The sequence below is a fragment of the Nelumbo lutea genome, chromosome 7 (assembly GCF_056320005.1).
Source record: "Nelumbo lutea isolate HS-2025 chromosome 7, American lotus-T2T, whole genome shotgun sequence".
Lineage (NCBI taxonomy): Eukaryota > Viridiplantae > Streptophyta > Magnoliopsida > Proteales > Nelumbonaceae > Nelumbo > Nelumbo lutea.
This window is the reverse complement of record NC_142690.1, coordinates 20,505,915-20,525,418: the sequence shown is the minus strand read 5'-3', so window position 1 is coordinate 20,525,418 and position 19,504 is coordinate 20,505,915. Positions and strand designations below refer to the sequence as shown.

Here is a 19,504-nt window from a genome sequence, read left to right as displayed (position 1 = left end):
TCTATTGTTGATTCTTTGGGTCAAACCACCTTATAAAAACACAAGAACTGTGGATAGATGCAAAATTAGCTATCAAGTATTACATTTAATGGTTTCACTTAACCTCTCAGCCCATAATAATAAAAAACTACCCGACAAAAGATGACATCTCCCTCGGCTGCAAGGTACAGTATTGCACTCTCTACTCACATAGATCCCAGGAATTAAAACATTTTTGAAACCATAATATATATATATATATATTTTACAAAATAAATTTCAACGGTTGAAATCGATTGCCGACAGTTTTAGTTTCTATCAGAGAGAGTGCATCCCTGACCATTCATTTTGTCCGATAAAGGGGCTGATTCTGTCATTATGATCACCCACTCAAATGAATTCTCGAACTGTCCCAACATACCCAGTTTTTTACCCCCTCTAAGGATCTCACTGATTGGTATATCAAAGATAGTCCAATCCGACACTTAGTACAGTACTATAATTGAGTTTAGGGGTCAGGTGTAACATTTCAGTTTTGCTTATCTATCTCCAAGGTCCAGGGCAATACTGAAATGTTGGTCCAGCTTAGGGTTTCAAGAAAATCCACACTGTATGTACACCTTGGCAGTTGAGACAAGTCACCCCAACCAACTTGGCATCACATCAGTGTTAGCCTTGGCAAGATAAATCTCCATAAATCTATCTAACGGCTGTAAAGATTTTAAACTAACATGAGTCTCATACGTATCCAGTTTAAAGATATTACATACAAACACACCATAATAACATGAATCAAATATGTACTTTATTCATTTATATTAAATCTCATAATATACATCATTTTGATTAGAACTAAGGATACACACTCTCTAACAGGTTAGTCTTGCAGTTAACAAGAATCCGTACACATGTACCACCTGCAAAACATCAATGAAATGTCATCATGGGATACAAGCGCACTAACTATTAAGTAAACTAATTTTAGAAGCATGCACCGCGTGTGCAACAAATATATACCTCGTCATATACCCAAGCAATTGGGTCAAACAAGCAACGCATGCAATCGTGCACTCATCTAGATGTCATCATTACTCCATACATATTGCTAGCTGTAATAAAAGGTTTCCATTCATTAGAATCCACCAAAAAAGATGTTACAAATGAAGCACATTCAAGGAAAGGGGGTGCATTCGTACTCTCCCATGGAACTGTGCAAGAACAACTTAATGACTGCCAAATCATCTTTCTGTAGCATCTTCTTATCCTTAAAGGAAGACCAAACTAATGGTCCATCGGTAGTCATTATGCAAATAAGAAATTCAAACTTATAGACAACAGCTACTAATTTCATTTTACCTTCCCTTATTGCACTTTCTTTGAACCAGCCACAACGGCGAACTCCTTCGCAACATGCCCATGCTACCCTGGAGCTTCATATAGGGAGACCACTACACTACTTTGGAACCGCTCTCTTCGAACCTGTTGTTATCTAAGTTTGTACATGGACACAACAAAGGGGGACGGCTCAAAGATCTCACAAGACCAAGATGTCGCTTCTACAGTAACCCGTTCAGGAGAATTTGTTGCAGCGGTGTTCCTGGGTAAAACAAGTGGCACGACGCCGCAATCAAACTCATCTCTAGGCCAACAGGAGGCTAGTGCTAACACACCATCGCTTACAGGGACTCCATCAAGATCTAATCCATTGGATGTCTGCATTGCACAGACCCTATTCACCTTAACACGAAGCACTACATTCTGCTTCATCGTCGATGCATATTGGCTGGCCTCCGTCTGAAGAATTTGGTATTCTAATGACTCCATGCAACTTTTACATAAACCCTAGACACAAAAGCAAATAAATTCATTAGTACAATTCATTAGATGCCACTTTTACATAAACCCTACACACAAAAGCACTACATTCTCCTAGCTAGGGTGTAGGGTCTGTCAATGGTCATTAGTAAGGAGGCATTCTCCAAGATGAATTGTTTTTTTAATTGTTAGTTCCAAAAACAAAACTGAAATCAGAACCACATTTTTGAATTCTGGCTTCAAAAAGCATACTAGAGAATGGCCACCCCGTACTAAGGCCTGTATTTTGATCATTTTTGGTTTTTTTTATAAGTGATGACAATTTTTGTTTTAGACCTTTATTTATGTTGTAAGTTTAAATTTTTTATTTGATATTTTTTGTAGTATAGATTTGTTATATAATTTAAAAGACTAAAACAGATTTTATTTCTAAACAATAGCTCAAGAGATCATACATCATTTGAATGAGATTTTTTTTTCTATTTTAAGTGGGGATAACCCCCATTAACCTTTTATAGTGGAGATTACTACCATTTGATGTTTATATTTTTTCTATAGTGGTTAGACACATGTTTTAAAAAAATGCTTATATTTAAGAGTGGAAATAACCACCCTTTTGTATCCAATGATTTGACATTATGGCTCAGTTTGGAATGAATACAAATGTAAATATATAGAGTGCAAAATCTTATATTTTGTATTATTTTATATGCATTTGCACTGTACATATTTGCATCTATACTCTTTACAAACTCAGCCTATATTTCAAAAAAGCATACAATATGAGATTTTGATCAAACGAACTTTAAATCACCTTTAGTATTTCTATATTTTTCTGCTTTTTAAGTTTTACTTTAGGCTCCAATCCATTTAACTGTGGGTTGGTATAATCCACAAAGCTCCAAACCAAAACTTAAGCGCTTTTAGAATAAATTGGTGCTTATGTGTTAAATACCAAACAATTACCCCATACAGGGATTTGAGAATCAATCAGCTTCCAGCATCATCTATAGTCACATCTCAAACTTTGATTGCTGTCTCAAAAGTATGACCCTATCAACGACAACATACCATTAGACATGGCTATAAATCACATTGGAAGCTGTATTGGTAGCAAATCTGTTTTTGGTATTCGGTGCCATACTAGAGAAAATGGTCACCCTGTACTAAACTTTTTTTAACTAATATATCTTATTTATTATTTATCAAATTTATCATTTCAAATTTAACATATGATAAGAATTATACAAAAATTAAAAAATGTTATATTTAATAAAATAATTGGTTCTAAGTCTGAATCAATTCAGAACGGGCAAAGGCAAGAACCAGAACCGACCCAATTATGAATATAGACAAAACCATGGAACTAGAACCATTTATAATTGATTTGGTTGGTTCAGGTCCGTCGGATAGGCCCGACCCATTGACAACCCTAAATAGAAGCATTAGGGAGTGAATTGAAATTGTGAGAGCAAATAACCGCCCCGATTAGGATAGACAATTGACCAATCTTGGCCTATTCCCATATGGCTTCCAGCTAAAAGAAACAATCTCTAATAACCTTAACAACCGAACCGTTATAATCCATTGTCTATTTAGGTTCATCAGTAGACCCGACCCATTGACAGCCCAAAATAGAAGCATAGGGACTGAACTAAAATTGTGAGTCAAATAACTAGTCCGATTAGGATAGACAAATGACCAATGGCCGGTTGTTGCTATCTTGGCTTATTCCCATACGTCTTCAGCTAAAAGGAAACAATCTTCAATAGCCTTAACAAGTTGGCGCAATTGAACTGCAATCCTGGGGGGAACACATTATTCTGAATTCATCCAATGATTCATTCTAACCAATTCTATCTATTTATAAAAGGCAACGAACTAATGCAGATTTACGTGTCTCTAGCAAGGTTTAAAGAATCTATACGCTCTAAGATGGTACTTGATTCTATTGCCGTTTATCATATTATCAGTTCCAATGGACTTGAAATTTTGTTTGGTTAAGCTGGGATTTTTAGACTGCATTCTACTTTGAATTGTAGATTTATAATAATTTAAAATTTAAAACAAATCTACATATAACACTGTTTTCAAAACTGGACCGAACCGGACGGTTAGATCGGGAAAATTGGGAACTGGTCACCTGACCGGTTCCGTTTTCCTCCAGAACTGTTTTTTCCTTCAAAACCGTTGATTTTTGTCAGCAAACCATTAAACCGACCGATTAACCATTCGAATAGTTTTGACCGTTTTCTAATTTTTTTATTTTTTTGTCTGAAGTTTGAACCAGTAATCGGACCCCTGACCGGTTCAGTCGCTGGTTCGTTTTTAAAAACCATGACATATAACATCCACATCCGCCCATAAATTAACATCAATTCCGACCTGGCAATCTGGCAGCTGCCCCAATTGTACAATGAAACTAAGATTTCTGAAGGTAGACTGAACAGTAAAAACATAAAAAAAAAAAAAAAAAGACGCCCAATGGTGCCTGTCATAAAGTTACAAAAAAATGTCTCAGACCTGATGCTGTTGTTTAAACTTGAAAAATGTCTAATTCATAGTATTTAGCGTATTGATGAGTTTAACACAAGACAAAGAACGATACGTGATACATGATCCTTGTTCTGTAGGTGAAGACCCAGACGACCATCTTTTCTGCAGAACCCATGTGATTGGAGAGATTCATCTTCTCTAGCAAACCTAAGGGTCCGTTTGGTTTATAATTGGAGTCGGAATCAGAATCAAATCAAAATTTTTTTAAATCGGAATCGGAATTATCCATTCCCATACTCTATTTGGTTCAGACAGGAATGGGAATGGAAATGGGAGTCAGCAGGAATGGGATTTAATTCCCAAGGAAGGGGCAGAGAATAAAGCTGCAACTTGGAACGAGTTGGTCCAAACCCAGCACTAACCTAACCTGAAAAAGTTGAGTTTGGGTTAGAATTGACCCCTTAGGTAACCCGACCCAACCCGAACCCAACTCTATAGTACATATTATGTATATGATATATCATACATTTATTTGCTTAAATGCATGATAGTTGTATAACCTTCATCATATACTATCGTTTATTTCTTTTAAGATAATCACTTCAATTAATCCTAATTGGAAATAATAAATCCTTAACAACATATTTTATGTTTTTTTGAATATTTTATTCTTTATCTTCTCTTTGCCACCCATATCTTGCTACCCATAAAAGATCTATTATAACTTTATAAGCCATAACTCGTAATAAATTAATTATAATTACTTCAAACACTTTTTTATGAATTTTGTACTTAAAGGACCAATAAAAACATCAATAAACAAATGCTAATAAAACATAGGATTAATATATGTAGTGAAAGGTTGAGTTAAGATCTAAGGGTCCGTTTGGTTTGTAGTTGGAATCAGAATAGAAATCAGAACCAAAATCCTCCGGAATTGGAATCAGAATGGTCCATTCCTATAGTCTGTTTGGTTCAAATGGGAATAGGAATTAAAATCAGCAAGAATGAAATCTCATTCCCAATGGAGAGACAGGGAATGGCTATTCCCTCAAATGGGGGAATGTCATTCCAACAGGAATGAGAATGGAATTCAGATTCTACCCAACCAAACAGTTTGAATCAGAATAGCCCATTCTAATTCTGATTCCAGACCCCTGTGTCCCGCAAACTAAACGGAGCCTAAAATTAAGAAGTTCTAGGAGATTAAGGGATGGGAAGAAGATTGGGCTGGGTTAGAGTTGGAGGAGTTTAGTTAGGGTTGGATAGCGTGTTGGATTTAGGATTGTCAATGGATCGGGTCAGACCCGATGGAACCGAACCGATTGTGGCAATTTTGGTTCCAGAACTTGTCCAAATGGGTCGGCTCCGGTTCTTAAAAAAAATCCCGATTACTATCGGGTTGGAACCGGGCCCACCTTGTTCCAACCCACCTATATCCTCTGTCAAAGTACTATAGTCCAAAGGACATAAGACGACAATGACCATAGCTATCAGTTTCTATCTCAGTAAGTACGGGAATATGACAATGGGAGGATAGACAAAAATTGCAAAAAAACAATGAATAATAGAAAAAGGGTAAGGACTGCCATAATTAACAACAGAAAATATATATTAATATAGAATGAAAATAAAACAATGATAGTTTGAATTCAATAATTTCAATAATTCCAGGAAGATAGGAATACCATTTATTGACCCAATTTCATACCATGTTTGCTTCTCACAAGAAATCACAAGCTGGATCAAAGTTCTATTTTAATATAGCAGAAAGACCTTTCAAATATTTGCTTTCTACCTAAAATTTCAAACTCTTGATACCCTTATTCCTGGGCATATCAAGTCGGGCAATTCATTTTTAATATAAATTCCACGACCAACATCTTATCCTTGCCATACCTGGCAAAACAGAATTTAGATATAAACCACCGTGTCTATTCATAATGCATCTGTACATATAGCTTATTAGCCCATACCTCATTAATTAGTCTCTATGTTACAACATCTGTACAATTCATGCAATCTACAAATCTGAAGTAAGATGAGACCGTAAGACAACCAGCTATGGTCTTCAATTGACAATCCTTGAGTGTTTAACCATAGTTTGCCTGCAACATAAAAAAGGCATGTATCAATACTAATCAGCATAACCATCTTCTTAAATTGTTTCAGAAGAACATCTAATTAAGAAAATAAGGTTTAACAGAGAGCTGTCATATGATGGATCTTCTATTCAATCAAACCAAGTGGGTCATGCACTCCTCATTATACACAATTGTCATGAAAGCACAGAATTACATAACATGTGAGACATCCAATACTTCACTAATGGACATTGAGGAATAATAGATATCTTCACGGTAGAGATAATAAACCTCCAATAGAAGATACTATGGAAGATGAGTAATATCATTTCTCATTGTTTAAATTAAGATGACGTTTTTACCATTCTACATTCTACTATTCTAGCTGAGTCTGACTAGAAAATGAGTGATCAAATTTACACAGTTTAAGGTTACCTCTGAAACCTTTCGATATCCAAGAAGCTGTATTTGTGGAAGCCTCCTTTGGGTCGACAAAAACCCGTTTGCTTGGTAGGTAAGAGTTTATTTCCTGCTTCATCTGTTGTGATTTCAAGTCCACATGCTTTGCATAAAGACTCCACATTTGACTCCTATGGGGTCCGAAGGCAGGTCTTTGAATCAGAATTTGAGCCAGAAACCATTACAAAACTTATTTATTACTTTCTCAGTGCACGTTAAGCAGGTTGATAGGAATCACACCTTCAGCATTAAGATTTTGGATAGGTGCTCTAGTGGGTATGGATGGAGCTTGTATCCACCATAATTGATACAAGATATCGCCTCTACTCGGATCTATTAAAGATAGGAAGAAGAACAAAGATCATTAGTTTTAGTTAGCTACTAATCTTCTGCACAAAGTAGATATACTACAAAAGAACTAAAGATTGGGATTAAAAATTAATTATTATCAGACTCAGACCAGATGTAGAACCATTTTGACCACTGGGTCAAAAATCAAACAGTTCAACTGACTGGTTCACTAATCTAGCTACTTGAATAAAAAATACAAAAAAGATTCCAAATAATCTTTTAAAGCTAATTTACATTATATAAGCATAATACAATAAATATTAGAGGTTACAACACCTCTTAATACATGTTTCTTGAGAAAATTGACCAGGTCAACATTTCGAAGAACTGGCCAGCCCAAAAACCATTTGGACCACCACTTTGTCTGGTTCAAGTCTCACAACATTGTTAAAAAAATGACAACAGCAATATTGACCTGGATGAAGCAGATTAAACTTGTCCAAGAATATGAGATGCATGAGAATAATGAATGGTTAATGATGGGAAAAATAACCGTCAATGCTTTGGATGGCTCCCAATTTTCAAAACAAAGAATCAACTATGATAATACAATTCACATATAAGCTTGTTAAGAGATTGCATACTTCTCCAGAAAAAAAGTCCTACTGTTGAACTTATAATTTCTATAAAACAAATCAAGTAACCAAAAAGACACAGGGAAAGATTTGTCAGAGAATTTTTTTTATATAAATGATAGAAATTTATTTGGAGCAGAAAGAAATATCACATGATTACAGGGTACATCCAGAAGAGGCGTGAGATGCAGCCCCAGCCAGAAAACAGATTACCACTGAGCCCAAAATAATTCAGACTTATGCACCCCCCATGTTTTGCAAAAAAATAACAGCCATCCCATTAGCTGAATGCCTTTTCCATTGGACTGAATTGTCATATCTCTGATCAGCCACTTAAATCATTTCATATATTCTTTGTATTTCCAAATAACAGTTCCAGGTTCCTTCAACCACCCTATGACCAGTTTAGGAGTCACCTTCAACTAACAGTCTGTCATAATTTAATTCTCTGGTAATCTGTATTCCTTGTAAGACAGCTTGGAACTTTGCAAAAACTTAGTCCCCTACTCCAACTGGACCTGAAAAAATTGCAACAACATGACCTTCAGAGTTTCTAAAAACTCCCCCTACACCAGCAGGGCCTGGGTTCCCTAGACTGCTGCTGTAAAAATTCAGTTTGATGAATCCTTCATCCGGTGGTTTCCAACCCACAACAGGTTTGACCCTTGTAGTAGAACTCCTAGCTACAGCTTCCAAATTTCTCCATGTATCATCAAAGGAGAAATCAAAAAATAACTTTAGGGACTTGGCCCACATTATAGCTCTATATAATATGCATTCCGGCACTGCTTCCTTACTTCTTTCTTTATCGTTGAACGCTCTACCATTCCTTTCCTCCCACATTGTCCAAATCAATACAGCCCTGATACATCTCCACAAAATTTTACCCCTTCTCTTTGGCCAACTGAAAGTCGTTGGTCCAAAGAGACTTCCAAGCTAAATAGGCAAGCTCCACTTGTGACCAAGAAGTTCAAAAAACTTTTCCTAGAGACAAGCAACAAAAGGGCAAGATATCAGAAGATGGTAGTAGTTTTCTCCACTTGCTTTACACAGGGTACACCAATTAGGAACTTAGGGGACAGGTACATAAAAGGTCTTCTTTTTTGCAAAACATCCAATGCATTTATTGAGAACAACCTCATTGATGAAAGGTTCCATAAGACAGAACTGCAGATAAGATGCCTCTGATGCTATGGTACTAAAGAAACATTTGTAATTGCCAACTCTGAAGAACCTGTAATAGAAATTGACAAATTCTCAGCATAGGCAAAAGCCATATCGAAGCTGGATCTACTCTTAACATTGCCAATAATTAAAACAGAAACCTCAAAAGAAAAAAAAAATAGTAACAATGGATGAAATGTAATATTTTAAAAAATAGTAACAGTAGATGGATTGTAATATTTGAAGTTGGTTACCTTAAGACTTTCCGAGCAAAGCGCATTTCCTTTGATTTGGTAACAGAAGAGGGTTGAAGGCGAAACCACGTGGATAGTGACTCACCCTATAAACCAAAGTCATAGCTAGAACTTAGAAGTAATAGGGTAATGAAGCAGCCACAAACAAGAAAGACAAGAATAGTTCAGCAATAAAGATAGACACTGACCATTGATTCACCATTGAAGCCAAGATGAAGAAGAACATAAAATGAAAGAAACTCAGCTTCATTCCTGTTAATGGAGTTGAACTTTCGATTGGCATTGTACAAATCATAAAGAGATAAGAGGGACTTTGTCAGTTGCTCCATGTTGAGGTAATGCGCAGAAGAAATATTTGGATTACTGCTACATCTGAGAAGCTTGTGATGAGATATTATATGGAATTTGACCTGTCAGATGAAATATATTAATTCATATGTCACAACACAATGATTGAATCTGTTTCAATTGCTTTGATCTGTTAAAGTCTGCCTGAGCAACTGAATGCCAAGTGGACACATGCATATTAATTTGGATTCCAAGGGGAGAAAAGGGTGTTAGGATGTAATCTTTTTCTTTTAATGAAAAAAATTCTTGATTCTTCAAAAAAAAAAAAAAAAGGTGTATGTGTATATTATGTCAATGATAAGGAGTAAATTTTCCAGCTATATAACAGTAAACAATTGTCCTACAGAGGAACATGAACAATATATTACACATGCTCTTAATCATTTTAAAAGGTCATCAAATAAAAGAAAATTAAGACTGGAGCTAAGCAACAAATGAAAAACTGAATTATGCATCTTAGAAGCAAATAAAGAATAATGCCTGAGTTTGTGCAGAAAAGAATGCCGAAGTTTAGGACCATATCCAGTCTACGCCTCCCAAGACCCCAAAGGCAACAAAAGCAAAGCTACAGATAATTGGCTAGGTTAGAAAATCTTTGGAGTAGACCCATGCCCCATAAAACTAGGGCTTTCTGTTGGGAGATATTTCACAAGAAAATTAGTACTTGTTATAAGATTCAAAAGAAAGCACCAAGGCAGTAATCATTTGAAGGTTTTGGGAACAGAGGAATAATGCAAAGACATTTTAATTGGAAGAGCCACAATAAGGAAGCAATTTTTGAGTATCACGGTAGGAGTGGAGAACTTGATAAAAACCACAGATACCTTTGCCCCATTTTACGTGGATGATATTTTGAGGATGGAGAACAGTAGACAACTCGTCTACTAAGAGAATGGTGAATCAAATGCTTCAGGAACCACCTAGAAATAATCCCATAAAGCTCAATTTTGATTGAACTATAGAAGTAGCTTCAGCAATCCAGGTTCCTCCGAGTAGGAAGGGTTTTAGAGATGGTAATGGTATGATTTTAGCTTTGTTTTCAAAAACAAGTGACATTGGGAATCATTAAGAGCAAACCTGTTGATTTTTCTATGAGGTTTGATGCTGGCAAACCAATGAATTTCACCAAAATAGTGGTTAAAGAGGATTCCAAATTGGTAGTTAGTTGGCTAAAGAACTTCAACCAAGCAATATGGCAATATAGACAAACCATTAAGGAGATCAAATGGACGGAGAAGGAACTAGATGTAACAGTTCATTGAGTGCAAAGGTCAGCAAGTGGTATGGCTTGTATTGGATAAACAAGGGGTGAATAGGTATCAATTCTTTTGTGCTCAAATGTAATGTATATATGAATGGAATAGGTGGAGTTTCTCCAGCCTACATATTGGGTCCATAAATCCATGTCTTTCTTAAAAACAGCAATGAAAACAACATACAATTCAACCTAACTCTGTTGTATTTGGGGAGGGGGTTGTCTCTCAAGTCTCAAGGAAGAGGTTTATAACATGCATCACATAACCAGCATAAGTGGGATAGTCCCATGGGAGAGAGAGAGGGAGAGGGGGAGAGAGAGAGAGAGAGAGATGATCAACTTGAGGAGAACATAGTCCCATGGGAGCTAGGGTTTTCCCACAAATACTGTACACTATCTATCAAACATAAAAGGGATCGTAAAAAATGACTCTGGATCAGACATAACATATCAAAAGAGACGAACAGAAAAGGTATTGCCATTTTCTTTAAAAGAAATGAGCAAATTAGTAAGATAAGATGACACTCATGCACCCATCAGAATTAATCCAAGCATGAGCCTAGAAAACTAGGCAAGCACCTCATATATGACACATACTTCATTTGCCTTTGAAAAAAAAATAATCCTAAAGAGCAGAATTAATCATTTAGATTGTATTCACAGAAGCTTCAATGCCAGAGTAAATAGTTGACTTTAGAATCTGGTGCTGTAGAGAAAATTGCCTTCAACCAATAAATAAAATGCGCACAAATCAATAATTCCAACCTGTACAGTTGTACAACCCCGTTCCCTAGATTGAAGAAGAGTATAAACAAGTGGAAAAACTTCCTACTGGAGAAGTCATACCATTTCCTCATACATGTTGATTGCCTGATCATTAACAATTTTCTGCATGCTAAGATCTTGACGTATAGATCTCGTACGGTCAAAAACAAAGTCATGAACTACATCAAATGGATGCTCAGAAGAATCTAGTAAACTTAGAAGGTAGTCTAATGTGCCCTGCAACACTGGAAGAGGCCGAACATCTGATGCCTGTATGTGTGTAGTAGACATGGTTCTGCAAAACTAATAGAAATGGAGAATGAACTCTAATGTTATCATGCATTAAAATACAACCATTATTTGATCATGCATATGTATCAGTATTAATGTTATCATGCATTAAAATGGCAGACTCCTAATGCCTGGGTATACCATAGAAAGACAAAAACATTATTTGACATCTTTCATACAAAGAGGAGCACTTTGCTATGATAAAATATTGGTGATAAACGAAAGAGACACAATCTGCAATATATAAATACAATCTGAAGAAATAAGAGATCCATAATCAACAGAACAAGAATGTTCTACACAAAACAAACCAGCATTACGATGAAAAAAAATGTCTTACCGGTTATGGTTATTGCAGGAATACCCAGTAAAGAAACAAAGTTACTACACCAGACATCTAACTAAGATTTTCTATCATGGTTACGCATTCAGACCTAGTATTCAAGATTTAGTACCTTGGTTACACCTTCATCAATCAGGGCATGTTAAACTAGTATTATTTAAACTCCACCACTTTAACCTCTTTATTTGGGACCACCATACAGATCCACCCCACATCAGAGAGACAAGTAAAAGAACTGGCTTCATGAATCACCCCCAAAGCAACCAAGACCAAAGCCTCAGCTATAAAATGACACACTAGACAGCACAGACATTACAAGACAAAGTCAAAACCAATCATACAAAAACATACCGCAAGAAAGTCTAAAGTCGGAAAAAACTAACACCTGAAAAAACACCAGAATCTGTGTGGCTATACCAACCAGCCAGAACAAAAAAGTCACCCCTCCCCTGGCCCTGAGAGCATAAGCCCTCCCCAAATCAACAGCTCCCTCCCCTATCTCTACCCATACCATGGCATCATTACTCCCTTTCTACCTCTTCAATGTTTCCCCATAGCTACCCTCTCTCCAATCTCATATCCATATTTCCCTTCTCTCCCTGACGGATGGATCTGTCACTTCTCAGTTTGTTTATATTTTCTAAGTTTGATCAGCTAAGAACAGTCATAATTTGTGTTTCATAGATTCAATATAATGTCCTCAAATTGCTGATATGTGCTTAAAGATTTGAGCCACCATTAAAGAGCAATTGAATTGCAATATAATGGGTTAGAAACTGCAAGCACTCAACCTTCCACAGACAACTAGGGTGAGCATATTCTGCAATTTACAACATGAATGAGTTAAATTGCAGCAATGTTTTAAAACGCGGAGGCGTGATGCGAGGCATTCCACTACCTAGAGGCATGAGACATAGTTCAGAATAATCTCCCCAAGCCCACTTTCTTTCCCCTTATCTTTTCTTCCCTTCCCTTTCCTTTTCTTTCTTTTTCTCTTTTTTTTTTCTTCTCTTTCTTTCTTTTTCTTTCCCTTCCCTTTCTTTTTTTTTTTCTTGATAAGAGTCATATTCCATTAATTCAATGATCGGTTACATAAAAATCCCCTTTGAGAGACACGAGGTGCTGCCTCTCCATACAGAAAACACAACAACTACATCAAAAAGTGCATGACTGTTAAAAAGACACAAATTACAGTTGCGCCCATAACAATGTTTCCCTGTTTGCCCCTTGTTTTGCCAAAACATCAGCAAATGCATTAGCTGATCTCCCAACACCCCCCCCTGTACTATTACAGACATATTCCTTGTCAGCCATTTGAATTTCTTTATCTCATTCTTGTAATCCCACGTGACATCCTCCGGATTATTTAACCAGTTCACCACTGTCTTAGAGTCCCCTTCAACCAGAAACTGCTCCACACCCATTTCTTTTGCAAGAACTATTCCTTGTATTGCAGCTAACAGCTCTGCCCGAATAGAGTTCCCAACACCTAAAGGGCCAGAGTATAGTAAGACAGCTTCTCCAGCCTCATTCCTCAATAGACCTCCCAATTCGTAGGGACCCAGGTTGCCTTGGCTACTTCCATCAAAATTCAGCTTCAAAGAACTGTGAGGAGGGGGGACCTAGCTTGTCATTACCTTTACCTTGGAGGAGGAACAACTTGCTACTGATAACCAATCCCTCCAACAATCAGTAAGGGAGAAATGATCAAACAAATCCAAAGTCTTTAACCAATGTATTGCCCTATACAAAATGCAGTCCTTCAAGGCCTAACTGCTCCTCCCCTTTTCCTGGAAGATCCTGGCATTCCTTTCTTCCCAAACTGTCAGTAACAAGGCTGCTCGTGCACACCTCCACACATTTTCCTTCCTCTTTTATGGGGCCAATAGAACATAGAAGGGTTAAAGATTGTACTTACTTCTATTAGCATATCCCATCTACACCCAAACAATGATAGAAGCCAAACCCAAAGCTCTACAGTGACACTACAAGATAAAAATAAGTGATAACATTCCTCACCATGAGATTTGCAAATAGTGCACCAGTTTGGAGAAATACATAGAAAGGGTCTTCTCTTTTATAGGTTATCCATCGTGCTTACTTTACCATGCCACACTTCCCAACACAAAGCCATAACCTTGGGAGGAACCGGCCTACACCAAACTTCTTTGGAAGGGAGGCTTTGTTGAGAGGAGGTTTTGCATAAGAAATTAAAAAAGGAACCACAAGAAAAAGACCCATTGGGGTGAATGGCCCAAATCCTCTAATCAGGCTTCAAAGGATCCAACCAAACTTTATTGAGGAGACCAAGAAGAGCAGACAAACAATCAACTTCATCCTCCCTTAACCCTCTACGAAAACCAAAATCCCAAGACAAAGATAAAAAATTTAAAATTAAAGGAAGGAATTTTGAAATCACCTCTTTTTTATACAAAGAAACGAAGTACAAGGACAAAAAGAGGTCTTTTAAGGGAAGATCTCCAGCCCAAATGTCCTCCCAAAACCGAATAAAATTACTAGAACAAGCATCATACCTGATACAATTGAGGAATTGCGGAAGAACTTTGTGAATTGCTTTCCATGGTGTTGCTAGGTTAGCCCCCTTTGAAACACCAGCATCCCATCCACTCTTTGAGCATCCATGAATATTCTTCACCACTTCATGCCACGACCTATTTCGCTCCATAGGCTACCTCCACAACCACTTCCCTAACAAAGCTGAATTCTTTCTAAGAACATTCCCAAGCCCTAATTCTCCTTCCTCTTTGCTTCTACCCACAACATCCCAACTAATTAAGTGGTCTTTTTTACCTTCTCCCAGTTCCCAAAGAAAATCTCTCATCAATTTTTTCCAGTTTCTTCCTTCCCTATATGGTATCCTAAAGACATAAAGGTAATAAGTAGGTAGGTTTGTGATGGTAGCTCTTATCAAGGTGATCCTCCCACCCAAAGAGATGTAATTTTTCTTCCACACAGCTAATCTCTTTTCAAACTTCTCTCTGACTGGGGTCCAAAACCTACTCTCCCAATGGTTTGCCCCTAACGGCAGCCCTAAATAGGACAAAGGCCAGGTAGAAATGGAGAACAGAAGACAATCTGCAATAATCTCAACCTCCTCAAAGTCCAGATTGACTCCAGCTATGCAGCTCTTTTCTAAATTGATTTTCAAATTGGACACTCCTTCAAGCTTTAATCATTTCCCACCTTCTCACTAAAACCACCACCACGGAAGATCATCAAGTCATCCGCAAACTGCAAATGAGTTACTGGAATTTGGTTTGTGCCTATTCTCCATCCCCTTATCACATCTTCCCTATCAGCCCTGAATATAATTCGACTGAACACATCAGCTACCAAGGTAATTCTTTTCCTTTCCTTTCCTTTCCTTTCCTTTCCTTTTTTTCTTTTTTTTTCTGTCTTTTTACATGAGGTGTGCATGAGGCACATGAGGCGTACACCTCTAGCATGCCTCATGAAAAAAGCGTATGAGGCATATGCCTCAGAGGTGTCAGCGCCTCTGGCATACGCCTCAAGGCGTTCTGGAGGTGCCTCACCTAGAAGCACATCTCCAGGCGCATGCCTCCCATGCCTTTTAAAACATTGGATTGCATTAATAAGGAGTAAAGTGACCCATAAAATTTGAGATGATCAAGAAAATAAAAGATCCATTGATTAAAAAGTAAGATAGAAGGTTTATGAAGATAGAGATGGATCTTTTCCCCATGCAGTTCATATATCATATCCTCCTTTATCACTACTACTAGTAACAGACCGAAACACCATTGCTTTATTGACAACAAAGAGAATTTCCTCAAGGAAAGCTAAAATGCTGGATAAAGAAATAAGTTGATATAACTCACCTTCTTGACAGCAAGGCTTGGAGATGTTCTCCCAGGATTCCCATTTAATCTCTCAAACAAGGACAAATCTCGTAGACGCTCACGTTGAGCCCTTTCCCTGGCTATTTTAACAATCAATCACAATAGAGAATAAGCATCAATCCATATACCTAGAAAATAAGCATAGAAAATGTTCATTTACAACATGTCTAACTGTAATTTAAAAGGAACATGCTATTGCCATCTTAGTCACACATTTCAATTAATAAAGCTTGGTTTCAATGACACAATTAAGGGTAGATTTATTGGGTGTATGGAAAAGCTTTCTTGTGAGAATACACAGACCCCAAAAGCATAAAACTGGAATTTGATGGTGCCACCCTCCCCTATACAAGTCTTGGTAAAGTAAAGAACACAGAAAACAGAATTAAAGCAACTGCAGAATATGCCCTTACAGTGAAACCCATAGTTAAAATAGATACCAAAGGATTTTTTTTTTCAAATACAGCTACTTTTATTCATAGTAAAAACTACAGTAGAACAATCTCCTTTTTTTATCAGTAACTCAGAAGGAAATTCATTAAAATTATGAGAAACAGAACAACAAGAAGAAGTGGAATAAACAATAGAACAATCTCTTCTAAAGAAATAAAGAACATGTATCAGGGAAGGGCAACATTCCAATGCTAGAACAATTTCAGAGCAACATTTTTTGAATTGTTAATCATATTACTAGAAGTTGCATTATATAAGCATAGGTTCTTTCTTTTCTTCTTTTCCCTTTTGTAATTTTTATACACTATCAGATATATAGAAATATTTCTACACTGCAAAATGAAATGAAATTGTAATTATATTTCTCTAAAAAGAAGTATGCTGAGCAAGTTTAAATATTTGAAGAGCACAAAAGCCGGAAAACATCATATCTCTTGAAAATTCATAAAAATAGTCTTTTATAAAGTTTGTTGAAATCCCATGTGTATGTCCTTATTTCAAATGTTCACTTTGCATAATGGTCCATTGATAGCCTCAAGTGATATTGCAATAAGACCAAATTTGGAAGGTAGATGGTTCCAAACAAACTATGAGTTTTTCATAGCCTCAAGTGTACACTTTGCATAATGGCCCGTTGATTCTCCATTCCATGTCAAAAACAAATCTTTCCGAAATAGGTGCATAACTAAACAGACAGAAACAACATCAAATAAATAAATAGAATTACCTGGGCACATGTCGAGGCAAGTTCCTACCAAGGAGGGAAGATTGGATGAATCTTGACTCTGGTCGTAGTTTTCATCCAGGGTACTACTACTGCAGGTGCTACCTCTTTTTGAAACTTGAGCATTGTTTTCTGACCGATTTGAATGAAAATTATTAGATCGAAGACGCCTCTGTTCACCAGGAGATGAAGAAGAATAGATAGGCTTTTTTGCCTCTCTGCGACCCTTTTCCATCGTTCCTTTCTTCTCGAATTCTTACCGACACTGACAAAAAAAAAAAAAAAAACAGAGGAAACAACCTACAGGTAGGGGTGTGGAGAGTGCACCGGGCACGAACTGTGTCGGTCCTTGGGGTGAACGTGGGCCGGACCGGGCTTTGCACCTGTAATAGTGTGATAAGGGCTATATCCTGGTCCCGGGCTCGGCCCAGCCCGGGTTGCGGGCCAGGGCCTGAAACATAAGCCCGGGCCCAGGCATTTGAAAATAAAAAGATGAATGGAAAATAATAAAATTAAGATTAATGTTATTAATAAACTAAATAAATTTTAGAACGAAAGTATGATTATATTAATTAAGAAAATAAAACTACTGAATATTTATTAATTTTGTAACTACTTTTTATTAACTTAAGCCCCATTTTAAGTTTATTTATAAACAATAAAATTTAATAAAATTAAAACAAATATACAAATTCATTTAAAAATAATTAATAAAAGTATGTCATAAATAAAATTACTAATTAATAAATAAAAATTATAAGCTAATAGTTTATTTTAAAATTGATTCTATTTATAAAATTAAAAAAAAACAAATAATGAATTTGTTAAAATAAATATATTTATAATATTTGTTAAAATTATAAAATATTAAAAATAATTTAATTGTGAATGTAATAAATATACTCAAAACTAAATTATTAATAAAAATAATAATTGATTAATACACGTTAAAATTAACAAATGATATAGTATAGAAAATTTGCCACTCTCAAAGGATGAAGTTAGGATCAAGTATGCACAACCTTGTAAGCACCGTAAATGAGCACTTAGAATTTTTTTTTTACACTTGTCCCTTATAATACCTCCAACCTACCCTTGAAAAAGATTAATATCCACTTTTGACAGTTGTCAAAATATTTATCAAATGCTCATTTAATGTACTTACTTTGTTGTGCTTACTAGATCCGGACTGCAAAGTATGTAGCTGAACTCAATTGGGAATATCACAGGGCTCCTAAAATATGGAGGCATGGATGCATCATACATTTAGGCTATGTTTGGTTTGAAGGAAAATATAGGGAAAGGTAGGAAAATCTATACAAGATTTGTAAAGGTTTCCCTACCTTTCCCTTCCTTTCCCTACTTTTTCCTTCAAATCAAACATAGCCTTACCCGTACCATAATTTAACACATGGAAAGTGGATTTCTGTCTTCTACAACTACAGGCAAGGAATTGGCAAAAGGAAGAGTGAGTGACATTGTGTTTGTTTTGCTAATCTGTCCCAATATGCCTTCCAACTAGACATTTCGTTCTACCCCTTCATCTTACCTTTTAACTTACTCTCCCCCAACTGGTCGTTAGGGCAATTACAAATTGGAGCATACAATAAGTTTAGAGACTTTTGTTTTCACCAAATTGTCTTTGGAGCATAATTATCAAAGGAAAATATTTTCCTAAGAGCAGTAACTTCGGGGCCAAAAAGGGACAAAGAAGTCCGTTAAGGTGGAAGCTGACTCGTGGACTACTTCTTAAATAACTGAGGGTCCATTTGGTTTACAGTCGGAATTGGAATCGAAATCATATGGAATCGGAATGGTCCATTTCCATAATTTATTTAGTTATAGAAATGAGAATTAAAATCAGCAGGAATGATATTTTATTCCCAAGGGAGGGGCAGGGAATGGCCATTCCCTCAAATGGGGGAATGCTATTCCAATAAGAATGAGAATGGGATTCCGACTCCGCCCAGCCAAACGGTTGGAATTGGAATAGCCCATTCCAATTTCGATTCCAGACCCCTATTCCTGCAAACCAAACAGGGCCTGAAGTGTTATCTTTTATGGCTAGTTAAGGATGGGACCTCCGTTTTTGTTTTCCATGATCCTTGGTTTACAATCATCTCTAATGGCACTCCCATGGCTTTTGCAATCACACCAAGGCACTAATCAATTCTTGAGGGTGATGGATCTAATCAATAACAATTGTACCTATAAATAGACCTATTCATGAGCCAGGGCCCAATTTTACACTGTTTCGAGTTTGGGTT

The 19,504-nt window shown here is 36.6% G+C and overlaps 1 protein-coding gene across 4 annotated transcripts; it reads right to left on the bottom strand.

The window, feature by feature from the left end:
* Window positions 1-5,949: 5,949 nt before the first annotated feature.
* SAC3C (SAC3/GANP/Nin1/mts3/eIF-3 p25 family) lies at window positions 5,950-17,525 on the bottom strand. 4 transcript variants are annotated; one of them, XR_016102446.1, is made up of 10 exons: window positions 17,241-17,518; window positions 16,040-16,140; window positions 11,627-11,848; window positions 9,366-9,587; window positions 9,178-9,263; window positions 8,897-8,993; window positions 7,074-7,166; window positions 6,810-6,964; window positions 6,267-6,398; window positions 5,950-6,189 (listed from the first exon to the last, which is right to left on the bottom strand). XR_016102446.1 is itself a non-coding variant. In XM_088955673.1 (9 exons), exons 1-9 carry the CDS (start codon window positions 17,470-17,472, stop codon window positions 6,362-6,364), a joined length of 1,245 nt encoding a protein of 414 aa, XP_088811799.1. In that variant the 5' UTR covers window positions 17,473-17,520; the 3' UTR covers window positions 6,032-6,361. The 4 variants fall into 4 exon arrangements, 2 of the variants coding, with proteins under 2 accessions (XP_088811799.1, XP_088811800.1); XM_088955673.1 differs by having other exon boundaries at window positions 6,032-6,398; window positions 17,241-17,520; XR_016102447.1 differs by having other exon boundaries at window positions 6,105-6,398; window positions 7,912-8,993; window positions 17,241-17,525.
* Window positions 17,526-19,504: the final 1,979 nt, after the last annotated feature.